This window comes from Spea bombifrons, chromosome 12, assembly GCF_027358695.1.
Source record: "Spea bombifrons isolate aSpeBom1 chromosome 12, aSpeBom1.2.pri, whole genome shotgun sequence".
In the NCBI taxonomy this organism is placed as follows: domain Eukaryota; kingdom Metazoa; phylum Chordata; class Amphibia; order Anura; family Pelobatidae; genus Spea; species Spea bombifrons.
The window spans coordinates 32,712,300-32,735,200 of NC_071098.1; the positions used below are offsets into that span (position 1 = coordinate 32,712,300).

The window sequence follows — 22,901 nt, forward strand, 5'->3', positions numbered from 1 at the left end:
ACGGGCACATCCGTTATGGTTGGGTGAAGTCTTTTGTGTTGGTGTATGAGCGTTCTCAGTACAGCTCACCAACACCAGAAATTATTTTTCACATCCCAGATTGTCCAGTACTGGCGCACACAAAAATCAATCCTGATCCCAGCATCAGCCGTGGTCGCTGCGTGACGTCGGCTGGCAATGCTGGCTTTCAGTCATTTTGGCTTTACCTTTAGCAGATGATGTTTTTTTTTTTTTAAAAAGCTGTCCAGGGCCACGCACCTCATTGTGAGTATTTAAAAAAATTTGCAACATTTTGGATAAACCTTCTTTGTCCATTTTACCGATGCGCTTTTAGCTGCAGTTTGTAACTGTTTATAGAGGTTGTACCAGTCTGAGAAGCTTGACTGGTGAGTGGGGATGGAGGAACAGGTGTATTTGCTAGTGTAAGTGTTCACTCACTAGTATTTCCCTAGCTTTATGCTCGAGATATTCATTGATTGTTGTGAACAGCTTCTTGGCCACAAAACAAAGTAAAAATTAAACAGAAAACTCAAATTATTTATCAACCACGGAGACTTCACAAACATTGTTTCCTAGAATCTAGCGTTTCCTCAGCCTGAGGCAGCTTGGAGTCCATCGTGTCTCCATGTGTCAGTTTTTAAAATTCATGTGGCCTTCAAAAGCACACTGAGCTGAGTATGGTGGTACTCTGGCTTTTGTTAATATTAATTATTTGGGAAGAAAAGGATCCTCGTACATGCTGTCACCTCTTCAGTTCTGTGCATGAGCAGCTCACGGGCGCAGCTACTTAAATGAACAAGGGATTAGGGCAGCACATCATCCTTATTTCATTGCCTCGGCGGATGAAAGAAGTGGATGGAGTGGGGGGCAGATGAATGTTGGAAGATGCATATGTTAGTCCCACTTCATGGTGAAGTCTAGTGCTGGTTAGCGTTGACATTCTCAGGTTTGGAATCTCTTAGTAAGCCTGTCCAGTCTCCACGGGCAAGAGGCCCAAGACAGCCGAGTGCTCCCCGAGTTTCATCCGACGCTGTGTGGACAGACTGACGTTTTTTGCCAGGTAGTCAACAGCAGCTGAAACAAAAGCAAACCGTTAGCACCATCAGCAAATCTACTGTGACATCAGTGCCAAAGGACACTTTCATTCCCACCATGTACTGACTCGTCATTCTAACTCATCAAGACACATCGGTCTATCATAAAGCTTAGCATAGTGTGGCCCATTCCTGGGTTACATCCCTCCTGTCAGGGGTCTCTGCACGTCTCCGGACTGGCTCCTGGTCACCTGTTATTAGTCACACCTAGAGAAACACCAGAGCTCCCTCTTCTCTCAGATTAATGCCCCAAATTAAATTATTACACATCCAACAGTTGGTGCCAATAAGTAAACAAATAAGAAATGTCAGCCCCTTGTCAGCTGTGCCCCGGCGGGAGGGCTCATCCAGACAGGACTCTTATTAGACTTGTCATATCCATTAGAATGTTTTTCACGCTTATGTGTCCTATCAGTGTGGGCACGAGAGATGGACCCGTCTGTGCCAAGGGCCAGCAGCAAGTAGGGGATGGCACTTTCTGACAGTTTCAAGAAGGAAGAGTAAACCCAATCCCCACAGGGGTAAATCATAAGTCCGTGGAGATCTCTCAGTCTTCTTTAACCCTAAACTACGCTACATGAAGCCGGGGCACAGCTCCCATCAGGCAGCTCACGTGAAAGCATTGCTTGGAGATTATATGGGTGACTTTGGACACAGAACTTGGTTTTGTTTCTAGATGTCAGACTTGTTCAGTTGTACCTATGGGGGCTTTTAACACTTTATTGACCATATGGTGTTCAGTGAAAGGTTTTGATTTCTTTAAATTCCTTTCTATTTTCTTTACAGTCCTTTCAGTGATTTTTTTTCCTGCGCCTCTCCCAATTGAGCGAGGAAATAGGCAGCGGTGCCCGAGGGCTGAGTTGGAGGGTTAGGCTGTGACTGATTATGAATTGCAGGTGTGCCCGTGACATGCAGGAGGTGGGAGAGAGGTCGGTGTTGGCGCAGGAGCAGAACCCTTACAACGTCTGCTGAAACACACGCTTTCAATTTAGGTTAAAGAGATTAGTGGGTGTGACGGAGGTGAAAACCCGTGCACGGTGCTGATAGTGACCCAGGCTCGCTCTGGAGCTCTAGGCTATATAGACAGGAAAGAGTTCTGCCATAATGTGCTGAGCAGACAGGAGGATGCTCTGGGTCACTTCACCGTGTGCTATGAAGCACTGAGCCATGTATAACGAATGGTTAATTTCTTAAATCACCCGCGCTCGCTAATGGCAACCGTTCATGATAAAGGTTAAAGTTGGTGAGGTCAGTGACTCATAGCAGCATAATCATTCATACACAGTGGCACTTACTTTGTCCGTACTGTCCATACTGGTAGCTGGCCACAGGATCCATGCTGTAGCCGGTGCTGGTGTACGTAGGTGCGCAGTAGGACTGGGAGGTGGAGAGGCTGTCCACGGACTTGATGGAGTCACTGCGCTGGCTGCAGCTTGCAGAGAGAGAGTTGCTGGTCTCCAAACCACCGTGCAGAGGAGAGATGGAAAAGTCTGATTGGGACTGAGGTCCAACTCCGTTGGGGCTGCTAAGGATACTCATTACCTGGAAAACACAAAGTAAGGAAAGAGGGTCTGTCAGAGGCGGATGCATCCTGCGCAATTCCTGCAAGCGCTTGTGGGGGAGATGCATTCAGAGATCCGTGTGACATGTTATATCAGCAACTTTATATCATGGGAGGCAAGCAGAAACTGCAGTGCCCAGGATCCGGAGAATCAGCGAAGTTGCAGTCTTCCAAAATAACCATTACATTCATTAAAAACAAAAGAAACGTGGCGTTGCTAAGCAAAAATTAGATTGTACCATAACTGCAAATCATAGAAAACATACGTTTTTTATTAATATATCAAAAAAAATCTGTTAAAATTGGAACTAAGCTTGTCCCGAGTCTGACCTCTCTTGTACGCTGTTGGCCCTTTAACCTTTTCGAACCTTCTCCCTGTGTTTGCCACTTTTCTTTGCAGTTCCACTGCAGACCGGGGCAAGGGGGGCAGTTCCTCTACAAGTATTTGAAGCTGGGGTCTTAGAGAAGGGCGGTATAATCCTCTATAATGCATCGCTTCTTGGTATATTACCATCACTAACTAAAAATCAATCTCAAGGCGACATCTGCAATGCTTTATCTGCAGGGATATCTGAGGCCTGTCAATCACCAGGAGTGGCAGCTTGCTATTCCCTCCCCCCACAGTCACCCCTCCTACTTCTTCCCCAAATCAGTCATGGTTAATCCACAGTAACCCTCTCAATGCCATAATCACCCCACCACCACCACCATTGCAATGCTGTTGTAGACTATCGGGTTCCACAATTTCTTTACAGGGAAAGTCTCTTTGTTTGTTGCCACCTGTTTTGTGACTCCGTACAAACTGAAGAGTTTGGTTAGAAAAAATAAAATTGGCACAAATCAAATAAATGCTGAGCTATTCACAGCGTATGTTGACATTTTAATAAGTAGCGAGGCTTTTTATAAGAAGCAAGTTTGCTGCCACCTTTGCGTTTGTCCATGTCATATTTGTGTGCTTACGTAGGGTGATTTTAAAGTGTCTGTGCAGCATGATACATTGAAACATATGAATGTTTATTTATGTGATACGGATACAAGTTTCACTTCCATTCAGCGAAGTGTAAGCCAAGCCGACAGGATATACACTCGGATCCTCTGACCCCTAGTCTGGTCCTGATGAGAGGCTTGGTCACCAGGTCACTCGGCTAGTAGTATCTAGTATGGAGGGCTCTCCCTCCCCCCAGTACTGAAACTTGTCCTTTTACTGCCCCTTTCCTCTGTATCTCTTTTCACACTCACTCGTTCCTTTTCTCCGCAGACACACTTTCTCCCCTCAGGAGGTTTCATCACGCTACCATACTTTAAAAGAAGGGGACGTTAAAAAAAAAAATGTAATTAATTCCCTACATTTCTGAGCTGGGCCTGAGGGGCTATGTCCGCAGAGGCTCCAGCCAGGGAAATCTGCACCCTTTATGATAAACCGCGCTGGCTTTAGACGTTCGAGTGCAATTAGGATCCCCCATCTCGAGACCATCAGTTCTTCCAACTTCTTGGGCCGCAGGAGGAAATTGAGCTGCAGACGAGAACTACATGAAAGTGAAAGATAGGATGAAAGTGTGTCCCTTACATAATGCGCAAGGGGATCCCGTATTATCTCTTTGGGTTATAGGATCTGTTGTATACCGGGGCGTAAGGAGATTAAAGGCCAGGCACGGCGACAGCCTCATTGCGACATGCAAACTTTTCAGACAAAATGCGTCCTAGGACATAAAGCAAAAATATTGTTTGCCAACCAAAAAAAATAGGTTTCTTGAAAGAAGAGGCGAGGATGACTGCTAACGTGATCTTACAATCCACAGTAATTTATAATTTATGCAGATTTATGCCACCATGCTTATCTGTTACCATGAGAAGGCATTGCTATCAGAAATCGAGCGGTGGTGGAAGGGCTATTTTCAGAGGAAGGTCTCTGTATTCTTATCTGTGTATTAGGAGCTTTCATGTTCTACTAAAAAAGTGCATGTGGCTTTGTAAAGGAGAATTTAAATGGGAACGCAGAAGAGTAGCTTCAGGACAAAAATTAGATTAAAATTAGCTTTAATTAAGTGTGCTTTATGCACAAATGCCTGTAGGTATGAGCCAAACCTAATACTATATTTTTTTCTTTTTAGGAAGAGACTTAGGTTTCAGCTTCTTTGTGAATTTGCAGAGCAGTCGTTGTGATCGGCTGTTAAAGGCTTAATATTTTAAAGGTGGTTAGGGCACCCGTGTTCACACTGGTACTCGATATGTAGCTCTCATCAGGTATGTTAACAGATAGCGTTGCTTTTGGCCATCTGGACAGGGGCTAGCAGGCCATAGCAATAGACACACTAGATGGACAGTGAGAAGACGGTTTGGTATCGGCCCTTCTTTCGGCAGTCCCTAGCAGTGCTTGTTACTATCTAGTGCTGGTGGGGACGTCTGGTGCTGTTTAACTGGAGTTTGGATAATGCAGTCTTTGTTTTTAGCTGGAGAAAGACGTGTTGCTTCATACTGAGCCTGTTTGCATAAAAAAGCCTTATGTTTTTCTACGTATAATTGGAATCAGCTTCATCGTCTTTCTGTCAACCTTCCTTTTTTCAAATCTCCAGGGCTCCCCTCTGTTCATTTTTCTGGTTTTATTTTACCTGCCGGCGAGGACGTTGTCCATAAGGACATAAAGCAACCTCGGATATGCAAAATGCCCTGTAAAACACCTTGTTGTGTTAATGGCTGTCCATCTCCTATCCAACAAGGTTACAATATATAATAAATGATTCCATAACAATGGGGTAACGCCAGCCAAACTTGGAGGAAATGTCACTAGGTTTTAGGATACACGTCTATTGTTACGGGGGCGGAAAATAAAAAGCATGATCAAATTCTCGTAAATATTTGACATTTACTGCAAACAAGCAAGTTTTAATTTGAAGTATTTGTGTGCCAGAGAAAACAGTGGTGTAATTGCTTGGACTAGGAAGGGCCTCCCCTTCTACGCCGTCTACTCACCTTTCGCTCACCCTCTCCTAGCTAAGCTGCTAGCTCTCCTCCCCTTCTCTTGTCCCCCCGGGGTTTTAGTAATGGAGAGTTCACACTGACTTAGTGCATCAAAACAAGATTTCCTGAGATCTTTAGAGCCTGCCCCAGCAATGCCTCCCCCTCGTCCTCTCTGGTGGACGGTTCGATAAACTACTTCCTCAGATGACACGTCCCGGCCTGGGGTGCTGTTCTGTGACTCGATATCAGCAATTCAACGCCTCTGTAATCAATCTCAAACCCCTTAGTGGTTAGCAAGGCTTGGAGCCATACTCAGGCAGCGCAGCTCTCCTCTAGGATCTACACAAGGTGAAGGTCATAGGAAAGCAAAAATGCCGGGCAAGCGTGCGTGGCCAGAATCTGGAGATAACGGCTCGTTTGTCATATAAGATGTCCATAATTTCTGTTAGGATTTCAGTTGATCTAATCCACCAGACACCCAATTAGCCAGGGCATCAATAGAACCCAGCCGCCCATAAGCGAAATGCGTTGTTTCCATCTTATAGTGGTCCGTTTTTTTGTATGTGTCATTTTCAGTAAAGTTATTTGAATTGAAAGAGAGGTACATCACAGCGATTGATCCAGGCGGTCAGCGTAGGGGTCATTTGAGCAATTTGCCCAATGGGTTTTTTGTCCAGGGAGATTAGGAGCGACTTGAGTCTCGGTCCTGGGGCAGCTGGCGTTGTGGGGGCCCTGCCATGTATCACAGAATACAGTTTAGGTCCAGGCACATTCAACTCTAAAACATGGGGGCCCCATAATCGCACGTCAGTTTATCCACAAAGTTGCATAGAGCACCAATTATTTTGCTCTTTCAACTGTTCACTAATACAACTTCAACTGGAAAAAGAATGTGTTTAAGGGCAGAAACAATCAGAAGACTAAAAGAAGGTAATCTGCGAAGAGGAGAAGCGAGTGGGAGGGAGCAAGCAAGAGGAGACCTACTGATTGTCTGAAAGATATGACTATTTAGAGAGAATGACTGCATAAATTTAATTACGGCGTCTTCACGCTGCAAATGGCTGATTGTAATTATGTTCCCAGTCTCACTTAGCAGGGAAGATGCTGCTTTTTTGTAATGAAGGACAGGCAGCAGATGACGGGGGCATTCAGCGGGCTCTTTGTGTCAGGTGTTTCTGTGAGCGATTAAATCAGGGGGCGAGATGAAAGAATGGGGCAAAGATGGGTCCAGATTCGGGAATGTTGGGTAATTGTATGAGGATCACGAGATTTCTTGCCTCCTCTCACTATACTTATAAGATGGCTTCAAAAATGTCAAAAAGACAAAAAACAGGCCATACTAAGTAGTAAAGGGCAGCATGGAAGCCACATTTTGTGGTATGCAATCCCCCGTGCTGTTTGTAAAGTTTACAGGGAGATGAAGTTGTGTGACATTGACCTGACCGCAAAGGTCACATTGATGTCCCTGAGAAACGCTCTAGGAAGGGTTTCAGCATCAGCATGTGGTTTTGTGCACCGCTTCTCTGTACGTTCTTGTTCGGTAGTTAGAAGCATTACTCTCCATGCCTCACGCTCGCTGCCGTATTGGTGTCTGAAGGATAAGGTGGATTGGTGGGAAGCAAACTGCGGTGGGTTAATTGAGGCAGATTAGGATACAGATTGGCAGTGACAGAAACTGGGCAGTGACAAGGAAGGGACAGTAATGACCGATTAACACCCGGGAAAACAAGCTGTCACATCTCACAACACGTTAAATCCACACAGCCCTGAAATGCGTCAGCTCCATTAACCTCTCCCCCCTAGCCAGGTCTGTCCGTCTATCTCGATTTATCCTAATTTAATTTGGATGGTTTGTTCGTTTATTATATTCTGTATCCTCTCTGTGGCGGACTGGGAGCTGGGAGGAGGTGTAAACAGGGCCTGTCTGTCACAGATAGCTCCTCTCTATGATCCAGACCCATAGCTTGGGAATTCTCTTTAGTTCACCCTCATATGCAAAAGAGCAAAGGGTGCTGATAATGATAATTTTCAGTTGGTATAACATGACAAAATATCGGTTTATAACTGCTGCCCTTTGAGAAGCCGAGTAGTGGTGGGAAATAATCACTCAAATTGGGTGCTGATTTCCCACCACTACTCGGCTTCTCAAAGGGCGTAAAGCCCATCTTTCACAACTGGTTAATCCCCACATAGTAACAACATTCAGAAACGCAAGAGCAGGACACAAAAGGAGCTGACCCCTCTACTCCCAAACGTGGCCCACAGTGACCTGTACACGATGCACTTAGGCATTAGTGATTCCCAGAAGGCCAAAGGGAAATTGCTTCTACATTTGAAACAATGTCAAAGGCTTCAGCAGAACAGATGAGGTGAGATGTAGGCAGAAGTAGAAGGAGCAAGGAGATGCCTCCCATCATGGGGGGTACTGCTCGTAACTACATATAAATAGATTCATGATCCAGGAGTTGAGCTTGAAAGAACTATTATATTATTATTATTATTATTACTATAATATAATAATATGGGATTCTGTATGATCAGTCGCTGTGTGCCATGACCTCCAAATTACTATGTAGTAGCCCAGGATTTGGAGAAGCCCACTCAGCACGGGTGATTTTCACCCGCTTGTCTCTGTCCAAGCAGACACTTCTGCTTTAAAGATTGGTTTTACTGAAGTCCCCAAAGTTAACCAATATCGTGCCCTGTGTCTGCCGACCAAACCATTCACAGCACGTTGAGCCTCCTCGGATTCCGACATAATGGCTTTTTATGTGAGCAGCTCAGTTAAATAGTCAGAGGGAGGGGGCGGCGGAGAAATGTCAGGGCAAATTACTCTTGACAGTGTTAATATCTGCACCTCCTCGCTCTAATTACTTGTAAATAAACACTGAGATGACTCTCAGCTGGAGCTGCGCTCCTGACTGCCGCAACCAGATGGGGCTAACAGTCCTTCCTGCACCCCCTGAGAGCGATGTGGCCGGGGATACGCGCAGCACATTAACCTCTTCCGCCCTGTAACGCACAGGTTGGTGCGGTAATACCCACGCATTTTATATACTGCAAAACACCAGAATGCAAAACACCAGAATGTAGCAGGAAAAAACCTCTGCCAATGTCAGCAAATAAGATGGTTTTCTCCTGCTCGTAAAATGCAAAGCAAAAAAAAAAGCTGAGCATCCCTAATATGCTGCCTTACATCAGATGCTGCGTTAACAAAAAAGAGACTTTGTGTTTTTGTTTTGAATGTCTCGGTTTATGTAGCTAAAGATAAGCACAGATTGTCCCTAATCTCTGCAACAAAGTGTCTCATAAAAGCTACGTGAATTTGTTTTATTTATTTTTGTGACAAACACGAACATCTATTTACTCAAACTCCAGTATATGTAGTCTTAGACCCCACGGAGGTATTTATCTTTCGAGGGCGAGGTCCAGCAGTGAATTTGCGGAAGTATGGGAGACTCGGAAGGTTAGGTTATCTTCCGGCTTCTGTGCAGCCATCTGGAAGCTAAAAGGGGAAGATAGGGGGAAACGGAATATATTTTGGGGGAGTATGTGGTGATTTTTAAAATCCGTTCTGGGCAGAATCTTTTTTTATTATTATTATTATTATTATTATTACATCATGTCTAACAGAGACAAACATCATGTGAACTACTGGTCTGGTTCCTGGAAAGACTCTATACCCCTTTGCTTCTGCGCTGAGTATTGGTGAACATGTTGGCCCTCGCAGGGTAGGAAACCTTAACAGAGAGGACTTTATTGTGTCGGCTAAATGATTCGAATTAAGTTCAGCATCTAGAATTGTGCCTCAAAGTGCTGCTTCAAAACCTTCCATATGCAGAGCACGGTGGCGCATCGTTTAAGAAGGAAAAGAAAAAGAGGGGCATTCTGTTTTAAAAACCCTCGTCTGTAGAAAGGAACGTGGGCTTCTGTGTATCACTCGCTGCACGTTTCCAAAGAAATGACCTATTGGCTTGGATGCCTCTCCAAAAGGGATGAGACCTGCAGGCACCCTCTTCTTCTGAACAAGAGGATCCTGGGTGTATATTCACATACAAACATGGCTCCTTTATTTGGGAAACAAATATCTTCCTTCCAGCTCCCTCCTTGTCAAACACCTTCTTGTTCAGCTCGGTAACTAATCCCCTTATCTGCGCACAGACCCGCCGGTGAGAAATAGCTGGATAAAGGCAGATACAAAATTAGCAGAATTCAGCCCCTGGCGTCTGCCACATAACAAACACGCGGGGTAAACACATCAGCTGGCGCACAGGCTTGCCTTCCTCCGAGCTCAGCGCCGATCTCTGCACCAGATAACGGGGAAAAAACTCTTTCATTGACTTCCTATTTCATTTTTTAACCCGACAACAGAAGACGGGAGATACTGGGAGTTGATAAGGAGCTGTTAATAAACCCAAGGTTTCAGATGAGTTTGATCGAGATAGGCTCAGGATAAACTCGTTCGCTGCTGATGCACAGAACAAAGACCAAGAAAGAGCCCCCCGCGTCCCCTTTCTTCCCCAGTCAAGCTTCAATCGGGAGCAATGGCCACGATGGGATCGCTTGTAGTATTTCTGAGTATAGAACACAGATGTCTCGTTTAAGTGTCAGGTATAAGCGTTTCTGGGGTACATTTATATCCGCTAATTGAATACAAATTCTGCGAGAGAAATCTTGAGATACATAAGTGGTAAATTGTATCGCAGGTAATTGAACCCAGCTCGGCCCCTTGTTTCCTATCCCGCTATAATAAAACCGTATAGAAGGGGCAGTGAGGATGCGGATTCTGTGGACACTCGGTTGTCTGCTGAGATGTAGTAGAATGGTGGAGTTTTTAGTAGCTTGTGGAAAATGTTCTGTAATTTCACGTTTCGTGCTCTCTATAGTATCCCGATGCCTCCCAGACTCACGGATACATTTAATGGAGGTCTTCTTGTTGCCCACTACCGACATCACGAAAAATGTCAAACCTCCATTTCTAAAGATTATCGTATGTAGCAAATCATTCATAAATATAAAAAAAAATCTTAATTTCAACCTGAACCAGCGGTTATGATATAAATACTAATTTTACTAATGTTTGGCTTAAAAGAGTTAATCAAACGAAGTAACTATGGTCCAAGCCGTGAGTGACCAAGGAGGGTGAACGTTACCACATGCCTGAGACACATACTTTTTACTGAGATGACAAGTGAGAGTCTGGAGAAATCCATGAGAATGTAGCAGGTTGGCCTAATAGGTCATTAGGGAGCAGTGAGTCTGTAAGGCGCTGGTCCCTGTCTCATTGGAGAGCGCCGGGAAGCTGGTTATGTCACCCGCTTGCACCTGTCCAAAGAGGCATCTGGAACTAATCCCAGGCAACCTTTCACCTCTGGGAACGATCAGGCTTCCTGAACCCACACTTACACACGCATTTCATAAACCAATACATACAGATCGCTGATTGCAGCTTATGTGCAAACCCGTCCTCCAGGCCTTTGTCTTTCCAATAGATTTAAGACAGAATAGTTCAGCTGTAGCTGAACGTGACGGACTCGTGTTATTATGCTATGTTAATATTGCAATGGACTCGTGAATGGCGGACATCGTTTCCAGAAGAAGCTCTGGCAACCTGATGTACGTGTGACCAAAAAGGGAAACTGAGAGAAGCCCGGTTTGTGGCAAGCAGCGGGCGTTAATATACATACGTGTCTGCACAAGGTTTTTAAGGTACTAGGTTAAAGCTTTAGCCACCTAAAGGTTGCTCAGGGTTTCACCTGTGTTTAAGCAGGGTTCCCACTCAAGCCTCTTCTAAACAGAGCCAAGATAAGAAGATGCAACCGGCAGGTTAGCTTTGAGAGTCTGTCCCTGCACCCAGAGATCCCCGTGCGAAGCATGTTCTCATGATCATGTCTTGGAGTGAGTGACCGCGCAGGACCCGCTCAGGGATCCTGTCTAAGGCTTCTGTCGATTTACGATGCTGCCTGTATCCTGCAAGGATGAGCCGAGATGGAGCTTACTGAGCTCCGCTCTAGTGTATCATCCTCACACAACAAGCCCTGGCGGCTGCCGCTAGTTTAAAGTGACTCTCCTTCATATGGAAACCGAGAGGAGGTATTAAGTAAAAAAAATCCCAGGAAGAAAGAGGCTCCCTTATCTCTAGGAGACAGTTGTCAGGAATCACTTTGGCTCAGTCGTTTTGTCTCCATGCTGCTTTGCTGTCAAGCCGGCCTCAGGACATGGATCAAAGGAGAGCCGAGCTCTGCTGACGCTACTCATCCCCTTGGTTCAGAAAAACCCAGCGATGGAACGGCTCCTCTCCACTTCAAATAGGAACAGGAGGATAGGCGAGGAGAGTGATAGGGACGGAGGGAGGGAACGGGGGATTTACACGGGAAGTGAGTACTGAGTATGAACACTCACCCTCTTCATTGAGTGAGTAAAGCTGGATCCGGAAGCGTTACATGTGTGTTTAACCTGTTCTATGCCATTAGACAGTAGAAATACTACTTGCTTCTGGTTTGTTAAATTATAAAAACTAGGCATTTGTAAAGCTTTTAATTAACTATTTTACGAACCATTCAACCCTCTAAATTCTTTGAAGAGAATAAAAAATAATATATTTTACTCCGGTACACTAAATTCAAATTGGTTTACCAGAAATACCCAGCCTGTGATGTATAATTGAATAATGTGATCCGGAGATCCATTAGAGCCATCCTCGTTCCTGGGTGCGTACGTCGGTACCGACAGTTACAGTTAAGACAGTTACTTACACATCTAAGACGGCCGCTCTCACCTGCTTTAAGTCTTTAGCAAACCGGCACGTTCTGTATCTATTAAATAAAGCTACCAAATCTCACGCACCCATAATCCCCAATCACGATTCCATCTCCATCCTACCATTCCAAGTTTACTTCATTTAACAGAAAATGTATAAAATTGTTAGCATTTTATAATTTCCACAGTCATCAGAAATGCTGCTTTACTTTTCTTTCTGTCTAGATATTATAACCCCTGGTATAATGACAATAATACAGAGAAGCGATATAAACAGCAGGCATGACTCGTGGGAGGCTTGGGACTGGGAAATAGTTCTAACCGTGATGTGTTTGTAGCCGTGACATCGTGGCCACCGTATGGCAAAAGGGGCTCCTCATTGAAATGCTTTCCCTAATGAAACTCGACATTCTTTCCCGCATTGTTATACATCGCTCCGCACTCAGAAACAAAAACAGGAATAAAGGTTCCTGATGTGATAATGCGATGCTGTGTCCTTCCCTGTGTATTTACAGAGATCCTCTGCATCATTTTTAGATTTCATTTATAAAAAGTTACTGCTTTGCCGATGAAATTCTGACGAACGGTTTATGCCAGAAATGCCCGGCTGAGATGTGATATGCTCTCTGTGTTTGTTATTCACTAACTAGTTTGTAAATGTGTGTGATGCTTATAAAAACATAGCGGATTTTGCTATATTTGTTTTGATATTTGTTTTTGTTTTTATTTATTTTTTCTCTCTGTTCCTCTAGTGAGGTTTGTAATATGTTATTTTTCGGGGCATTTTCTGCAAGCGCTGACTGTAAACGGTTAAACAATCTTTATTCATCTGAACTAATATTTAATATTTTTCTCTATGCAGATTATAACGATCGAGCAGCCAGCTACAAATCATTGGTTTTCTGCCATCTCGGGGGACAGGAGGAAATCTCAGCACCGACCTCAGCAGCGAGAGGGTTTCTGTTTTTCTCACGTGTGATGGAATGCAAAGTTCCTAAAACCCGACTCTCCCACAGCCCTGAGTGACGGCAGCAGGTGGCTTCTCACTGCCGGCATGCGGTATTCCTCACTGTGATGTAAGTGCGTTGCTTCAAATATTTACAGCGATGGAAATAGTCTATAAAATACTTTGAGAAAGGCGGGGGGGGGGGGGCTGTAGCCACAAATCCAACAAATCCTGAGATAGGAATATGCAGCCACAGCCATGTATATTGTGCATATCTACACTCAGCTATATATATATATATACACACACATATATATATACACACACACACACACATATATATATATTATTTATAACTGTACTGTCGGATAGAAAAAGTTCAGCAGCTTCTATGTCCGTTATGTCTTTCCGCATATAACACACATCTGTGAAATGTATATCCACAGACATCGTATATTGAACATTTTCTCCTTTGCTGAAAATGTAACATTTTCGTATCTCACATGTGCTATATTTTTATCCTGGTTTCTATGCGTCTCTGTGTATATATATATAAATATGTGTTTTTACAGACCTCTCGCATTCTCTAAATGAATACTATCTGCCTGTGGATTATTATTTTTATGTTTTTTTTTTACTTTCAGTTTTTGTGCGGGGTTTTTTTTACGGGGGGGGAGGTCTAAAGAAGAATTCTCATTACAAACCACAGTTTCACGGTTTGTGATGTTGGTGTTCTATTCTTGCATCCATCTGGATACATTCTCTAGATTCTAGACTGGATACATGTAGACCTTCATGCATCCTCATCCCAGTACTCTCTAAGTGATAGAAGCAATATTATACCCCAGTGTGGTAAGACCTGCAAAGTATTATTTCTACTTAGTAGGTAATGCCAACTACCAGGCAAACAGGGAAATGATGACTGTGCCAGGGGACTTTTTGTGAAATTTCCACTAAACTAATGATGGAGTGTTGGAATATTGTTCCAAGGTCTAAAGCAGCCCTCTTTGTGAGTAGTGGGTGACGTTATCAACCTTCCAGGGGTGACTGGTGTTTACCCCAGTGAATCAGAATCTGCGGAACACCCTCTCACTTCATTTGGTTCGCATTTTACAGAATGATGGTTTCTATGTATTCGTTATTTTAAGTTACTCATTACTGTGTTATTATCCTTTTGACCAATAAGAACCCTTCACAGCGGCAAACATTCATTCCCACAAGCACCCAGCTGGCCTGTGATCTCTCTCTGAGACGCGCAGCGTTATCCATGCGCGGCAGCCTGTGAGAAGCAGAGAGCAAGGCTCACATTGAGAGAGGGAAAATCCTTAATGCTCACTCCCTCAGCCTCTGTAAATCTAGGATGTCGCCAATCTGCTTTGAGGGATGGAAAGATTAAGAAGAATAAAAAAATTGCAATAAAATATGTGTGAACGAGGGGGTAATTGTGGACAAATGCAGCATTGAAATTCATTTTTCAGCTCTTTTACACACCATTTCAATCTTATTTTCTGCTTGTTAATGAGATCTTGTTGGTCGAGGGTGGGCCGAGCTGCCCAATATCGCTGGGTAATTGCACATAATTTTCTCTTTACCGATGATTTGCATCAGTTTTTTTTTTTCTAATTTTGTAGTATTTAACATCCCTTGCAGTTCTCCTCCCGCACACAGCAAGTCTCATTTTAAATGCTTATTAGAAGCACAGAGCATTGGAAGAACGAAGGAGCAACAGAAAGCCAAGGGAGGCCATGGCAGGGAATCCATGTGATTGAAAGTAATCGCTGCTAGCGAGAACATGGCTCAGAACAAACAAATTACCGTCCGCGTTATAAATAATATGTCAGACATTCCCAGCCAATCTGCAGCATTGCCCTCCACAGTTTCTATGGTTTAATGCAGGTGCGTAATGAAATATATATACATGTTTAATACAAGCTGCGTAGTATGGAAATCCAATTTCAGATAAAGCAGATGCAAGATGCATTTCCTAGGCAAGGTCTGCAGATCAGGTCACAAACCCACGCTTTTGCAAATCCATGAGAGGATTAACAGTCACAATTTCAGAAATCTAATGTAAAGGCATGTTTTTTCCCCCAAATAGCTAGTATAATTTGCAGTTTCTTCAGGCGTGCAAATGAACCTGATCCGAGATGTCATATGGGCTCCGTCCGTATCCAGAAATAGGGAGATTCCTATCTCTAGGGTCTGGAGCATTAAATCCCAGACATAACAATTGTGTTTAGAAAACAACACAAAGGAGTACACACTGCTTCCACCACCGGGCATGTCACACCAGTTTCACCACGCACCACACCATACTGCTTCCACCACCGGGCATGTCCCACCACAGGCCGTCACGATGTAGCATCACCCACTGCTAACCGTGAAAGATCCCCCACTGCCTCCGTTACAGAGCATCATGCTGCACAGAGTATCTCATCCAGCGCACGGCAAATTATAAATTGTCTCAGACTGTTCATTACGTACTAGAGTCTAAAACAGAGGAATGACCTTGCGAGTACCACCTGATTTATGCCATCTACCGGCTTGGAACAAACCATAGAGCATCAACTGAAGTGAGCGGTTTATCTTTCCTATAATTATCTGAAACACTGCACCTTCAGAGTATGGTCTACTCCATATTAATATCCTCCCATAGGCATACAACACAATCACTGGCGAATGTTCAGTATTTAGAGTGCACAGGACACAGTGGCTGCTTACCTGTGGGGAGAGGCCATTGCTGACAGTGTTAATGTGGTTGGATGGCCCTCCTGGGTTTATAAAGCTGTCTGAGTAGCTGGAGAAGCTGTGTCTGGCCCCATAGGCGGCCCCTGTATCTGCTGTGGCAGCCGACAGACCTCCCTGGTGCATGGAGGACGGAGGGAGAGGCTGGGGCCTGTGAACGGTGCTCCCGCCATCTGCAAAGACGCAAAGTAACAGCAGAGAGGTCACATCCCGCCCTACGAAACACAACAATCCTCTATTTCCAGCTCAATGGGTGACTACGGTGCACCCAGCTGGAGAAGAATGCAGCATGGAACCCAGCTTCTGTGGGCATCTATCCACATGACGCTCAAGAAGAGCACGATTTCCGGATCTCGGGTAGAAATATTACCAATGTTAAAGTAAGAATAATCTGAGCTTCCACGTTGATGTATTAAAGGTTCAAGGCAAACGGAACACGTGGTCTCACCTTGTGCAAGGCTGGCTGCCTGGTAGGACGTATCCGGGATCTGGTAGGGTGGCAAAGCTGGCATTCCAGTGGGAGGGAATCCTCCTGGCAACAGGTGGTTAAATGCCGCCAGCTGATTGGCTCCCGCCTGTTTGCGCCACCTGGCTCGGCGGTTACTAAACCAGACCTGGACAGGAAGAAGATATGATCATAATTTAGTAACTTTTAAGAAGATTAATAAGTATCATGGTACATGAAAAACATGGAACCATCATCTGTGATCTGAATGGATTGTTCAGCATCGTGGAATATGATGGCGAGGCATAAATCAGTAAATAATAACGATGTGGCACCTTCCTAAACCTCCCTGTGTGGGTAGCTGGTCACATAGTGGCGACGCTGGAGTATATTTTGTGCAGCCGGAGGGGCTGTTGGTAAGGTGCCCGCTCTCTGCCCAGTGCCGGCCGGTGACTCATTGTCAGTGGGGTGGTCGGCTCAGACCTGGTGGGAACAACTTTCAGCTGCCAAGATGCTGGTGTGAGGAACGGGTGAGGAACGGGTCAGGAATGTGTCAAACAGCTGCTGCGGGAACACTGGCGAGATCATTGCACGAGATTCCAGAGTCCTCGCTAATCTGCTCATGAAGCTACTGGAGTTAAAGGTCCCGTATCCCATCAACCCACTGGTTTCCAGAGAACATTCCAGCTCACTGGGGGCTGCGCATGTAGCTGCTGTTGTATCATTTCACGTGTGGTCTGCCCCTGTGTGCCAGCCAGGTGTACGTTTCGTGGTGAGCTCATGCTACATGGGGTAGTCTGACTGCAGATCAGAATATTTCCATGGTTAACGCATCTCATTATCATCCTGCAACATGTGTTTCATGAAATACATGGCCAGCACGTCATGCAATCCCTGGATCTCAGGCTATCGCTTCTACATTCAGTGGGCGCTCTTGGGAAACAAACACCCCAGCTGTTTGTGCTCATAACACTAAATGGGGACTGTAGCGCTTGGGGATTGGAATAGAGCTCACTGTACTGTACTGCCCCAGTAATGGGGAGACGTGGCAGAATCTTGCTGGGCTAAAGTAGGATAATGGCACGTATTCTCCCTCCTGGGCCTGTAACCTAATCCCAGTGCTGTTCAGCCATCTGAACCAATGCAACCCTACGCAGTCTGTGACCCAGGGATGCTCAGGGGACCCTATTATGCCCACAAATCTGTCCTCAGCCCCTATCTTTTAGAGCCGTGCATGCATATCTGACCTAGGATTTCACTGACATGCAAAGCGATCTCCACACTGTTCCCACGGGTGCCTCTAGCCCTTTTCTAGCCTGTGACATTAGCCTTTTGTAGCCTTTGACCTTGAATGTCTGTAGACTAAGACTTGCACTTGCTCTGTAGCTGAGAAGGAATAAGGAACAGAATCTAAGCCGAGTGCTTTGTAATTGAGCTTCATCCAATGCCTCACAAGAATGAAATGTCCTTCATATAAATAAGTCTGCGGAGACTTAATAGAATATATTTCACTTACCCAAGTCACCTGAAGTGCAATAGATAAAAGAAGTGGACTTCATGTTACAACCAGTTCCCAATGACCCAAGGCTGCTTATTGTGACCCAAAGGTCACTCGTACATTATGTTTGGGTGACTGGCCCACCTAAAGCTAAGGGAAGTATTGCGTTATGAAGACTGCTCTTACCTGGACACGGGCCTCGGTGAGCTTCGTCCTCTGTGCCAGCTCCTCGCGGGTGTATATATCTGGATAATGAGTCCTCTCAAACGCCTTTTCGAGTTCCTCCAGCTGCTCCGCAGTAAAGGTTGTGCGGCTGCGACGCTGCTTGCGCTTCAGAGGGAGATCCGGCTCCGACTCAACATCTGATCCATCGTCCAGACGATTCCCTGGCAAAGGAGACAGCGGGTAAGATTTCCGCAGGAAGGTACAAGATTGACTGCCCGGCGGGCTACAGTATTTCACAGGGCGCCAGGGAACGTTGGTAACGCAAAGCACGATAAGTTCTAAAAACCTGCGCTTCTGCAGTACACCTAGAAATTGTATTTCTTACCTACGGTTGGCTATTTCACTATAAATTCCCTTTACTAGGACAGGCCTGCTCTGTATAGGGCATGATTGACCGATAAAGAGTTAAATCTATCTGCTCCCTGCAGCAGCCTGAAGCCTCTTATTTTTTTCATTAAATGAATCAATAGGATTAAGCGAGAATCCATCCATTCTCCGCGAGCGCTCGAGTCTGCCAGCGAGCCTGTAGAGCGGACTCAAGGGCTCCCAGTCACTGCAAGTGGATGCTCTCATTCCCCGTTTCCCTTTTCTGAGTGCCCATCGATCGGATAACCGGGGCCCCCGGGCAGCACGCTCAGGTGACACCAAAATAATACCCGTTTTATTGGTGTAGATCGAAATTGACAACGCAGTATTGGGAGAATTGTTACAAACAGTGGTTATCCAGGAAAAAAAAAATCTGCCTGAATTTTGCTGTAGTTTTCAAATTTTAACCAGTTTTGATCTGTCTGTGGAAAATGCTTAACCTTCACCTTTTATATAAAAATGGAACGTTTCTTATGGTTGCCAAGGAAACCTCAGCGTTTGACCGGAGGACGGACAGTATTTAGGAGGCAAATGACCAAAGCCGTGTGACATTAATTTCATAGGAAAATCTTATATTTTTATTTTGATTAATAAGGCTTTTTCACTGCTTTGGTATAAATAACAGAATAGCAGAAGAGCTAGCTCACAGCATTACGCGGAGGACTTTAGGACACCGGGTTTGCTTGGCACTGGCAACAACGAGCGGCGCCGGGCTGCCGTATGATGATACCAAGCCTAAAACTGGGGCCAGCTTGTGTACCGCGAACCCTAAGTAAGTGGCTGTGTGCTCAGCCGCGGAACAATGCTTTATTTGAGTAAAAAGAGCAGTAAGGGTTTGCAGTCGCCGCTGCCAATGACCTTTCCTTCACATTGCAAAAAAAAAAAAAGTCTAAATATTGGGATTCTCAGCTGCTCTTTCGTTGAAGAGTTATGACAGATCTGATGGAGAGGGGGCTGCTGCACCGCCACAAGGAATTAGGATCCAGATCACGGACACCCCAAATTCACAAACAGCTGGGAACAGATTGCATGAGGTGGAGGCCAAGACACTCGAGCTTTGTAGGTAATAAATAGGATTTCTGTGGAGTCCTAAGCGTGCAGCTTGATAAAAACACAAGTTCAATAAAAAAATAAAAAAAACTCCTCCGCCATCCCCCTTAAAGAAAATCCAGAGGATGAAGTAATCTGAGTTCTCCTGCTCCTCTCCCCCAGTTTTATTACAATTTAACGTAGCTTAGAATCCATAGCGTGCAGCAATAGAAGGAAAATGATTCCAGTAATAGTTTATATGCGTTTTAATCAAGTAATTCGGCCAAAGCAGAATGACACTCTGGGTCGGCGAGGTGCCCTTGAATACCAAACAGGCCGGGCAGCTGAGTTCGAAAAATGAGAAAGTCATTCGCTGCTCAGCTGGAGGCCGGCAGGCTGTGGGGCTGCAATCGGAGGGGGCTGTATGAGGCTGGCTTTTCTCTTTAACCGACGCTGAACTAGCCAAGTGTGACACAAGAAACATGGAAGGCACACATTTCAAGCTTCGGCTATAAGCTTTGCTATTCTGAGCCGCCTCGAATCTCATCCAGCGCTCAGGGCGGCCGCAGCTCCATAAAGAAGCCGATCGGCCCCTAGCGAGGGGTGAAATACGAGTATATATTGAATTCAGTCCGACTCCCATCCACCAAAATGGCCTTTCTCAAACTACACAAAGCAGGTGTCTGCAACAGTGGTGTTCCACGCTATTTGCTGGACTACAATTCCCCTTCGTGTGCGGCTCGGTCTGATTGGAAGTATTCTAAGTGTTTTTCTCCTTCCCCCGGTACTTGTTGTGGTTTACTGGATCTCTTTGGGGAGACTTGGCGTGTGTTTGTTACATGGCATCGCCCACAGTGATTGGTTTGGTTTAGGGCTCAAAAAAGGCAAAATACAATTTGTGTGATAAAATGTGTTTAACTATATGTTGACTGCCGATACCGAGGGAGGGAGATTCTTTTGGCGGAATAACAGGACCATCAGAGACCCCGCTAGTTGGGAGCCACTGACACGCACGTCCACACAACTGCATTATCCCCAAATCACCCAGGCCTGACGGGGACTCCGTAGTTCCCGAGATTGAGATACAGGTGTGAGATGTTCCATGTATCGCTGATCCAATGATTCATTCACAGCCCAGCGTTTTATTCCCTGCTAAATAGATGTCTTTTTTATAAAAATGAGGGGCAGATAATGTTAGAATGGTGTGCGCCTGCTTCGCTGTGATGCTGCCACTCTGCAGAAGCATTTCCGTGGCCTGACACCGAGGGGCAGTATTGAGTCGCTGTGCGAGGCTGCTGTATGATTCAGAGCAGACCCTACTGGTTACGGCTATCAGTTTATCACCCAAACAAACTGGATCGATATCCGGAGACAAACGGCACGCTCTAGAAGAATATAGCATGATCAGTGCGCTATATGAGGGGTTTAGACGTCTCATTATATTGTTGAAATGATGGTAATTTCTTTGAAATAAACATTTGCGGCACAAACGAATCTATGAATTGACCGTAATATACGGGTTATTGAGAATTTAGAACCAAGACGTGGGCAGCAGCTGCTTTGCGGCCCCTTTTAGCTGTTTATGCTGAGAATTTCCACGGTTTGATACACCCGGGATTTCCCGCCGTGACGTGACTTCACATTAGTAAAATCGTCTGGGACGTATGTATTTTAGTTTAAGGCTGGATCTCCAACCTTTGAGGTTTTATTAACGGTAATGTTTTTTGTTGGTCTTTTTGCTCGCGTTCTGGGCTTCTTTGGTCTCTGGGTAGTAATGCTCTCTCTATCTGCCCGGCTCTGTTTCCACAGCTGCTGGAGATTGTGACCCTAAATCAATCATCGCTTTCCCAGTCTGTAGCGGGATCCTCTCCGTGTAACGATGGATCTGATGGAGAGCACGTCCATCGCTTTACCTTCCTTTACAAGGTAGCTCCAAGAACCCGTGTTTTGGGCAGGGTTCTGAAATGGTTCGTTTCACTGAATAAACTTCTCATCTTTGGACTATTTCTCCCTTGGGCTCTGCATACTGTATTATCTCCCAAAAACACGCTGACCCCTGACCCCCAATTAATCATTTGTCTACTGGTTTTTTTCCAGCTGAGTCACATTCCCTTTGAATCATTCACTTATTTTCAACCCACTGTGAAGGAGGAAAAACACAAGCGTTTGAGTGTATTTACCCCCCCCCCCATAGTTTTGTGTAGTTTTGTTCACTTCACAGTCTAGAAACAGATTATTTTTTTCTAAAAGGCTCGCAAATAAAAAAACATGTCGCCATGGCTTCTTGCTACGCGGGATCTGGGAACGCTTTCTGATTCCATCAAAAAAATCAAACCAACGCTAAAAATGTTATTTCTACCTATATTTGTCTGGCCGTAATTCTGATTAATTGTAACATTGTCAGGCCAAGGAAGCTATTCAGGAAAGCTGACATAAAGTATCTGCCGTTTCTGATTTGTACAGCAGCAGGTGCAACTTTCTATCCAGTATAAAAAAAAGAAACATCAGTGAATAAACCCAAATCATTCGTGATGAGAGCATTTTTCGTGATGGCGGCTTATTGTTACCCCGTCCCTGCAGCCGTGAACGTTCTGCGATCGAGAACCAATGGAGCCGGTACGGTGACGTTTAACCCAACCCTGAACACATCAACAAAACGTTCCGTCCATGAGTTTGATCTTCGTTTTAACGGCTCTCTGCGGACGGGATTATTATTCCGTCACCTTTTGGGAAATATTTGAGGCGCGTAGGAAATAATAAAACTGGAAAGGTGGGGGATCGCAGGGCTAAAGGGCTTATCCAGCAAACAAACTAAGAAGAATTTGCTTGCTCTTTTTGAGCCACTTGCTTTATCTTTTTGCAAAGGATGGCAGAGAGTGTAAAGAAGATTTAAATGCCCCGAATAAAACCGCCGGTCAGACGTTGGCGCAGTCTGCCCGGTCTGTACCTGCTAGCGATTGTCGTTTTCTTTTTCACATGAGGATAATGAATGAGCGATGGAATAAAGACGGGAAATACTGAATGACAAGAACTTGGAAGAAGAATGAGAAAGGACGGGGAAAAAAAGTCTCGGCAAGTGTGTTTAGGCTTTTCTGAAGCATGTCAGATGCTGTGAGATACTCTTCATTGTCTCACCTTGCAGAAAACGCGGATCTTTTGGAGCTGCCAAAGGCTGCACCTTAGGGGGCCGTTACGCGCTCAATGTCGCTGTGACAGCCCTGAACAGCTCCATGATATCAATGAACCCCGACATGTGAACCCGGCCTCGCTGCTCG

The 22,901-nt window shown here is 45.1% G+C and overlaps 1 protein-coding gene across 2 annotated transcripts in view; it reads right to left on the bottom strand.

The window, feature by feature from the left end:
* Window positions 1-240: 240 nt before the first annotated feature.
* PAX7 (paired box 7) overlaps window positions 241-22,901 on the bottom strand; it is a 48,111-nt gene continuing 25,450 nt past the window's right edge. For both annotated transcript variants that reach the window (XM_053451913.1, XM_053451911.1), the window contains exons 5-9: window positions 18,193-18,392; window positions 16,512-16,677; window positions 16,040-16,236; window positions 2,390-2,636; window positions 241-1,074 (exon numbers count right to left, since the gene is read on the bottom strand). In XM_053451913.1, the coding sequence (XP_053307888.1) occupies window positions 959-1,074; window positions 2,390-2,636; window positions 16,040-16,236; window positions 16,512-16,677; window positions 18,193-18,392 (926 nt within the window). In that variant the 3' untranslated portion in view covers window positions 241-958. The remainder of the gene's footprint in view (window positions 1,075-2,389; window positions 2,637-16,039; window positions 16,237-16,511; window positions 16,678-18,192; window positions 18,393-22,901) is intronic.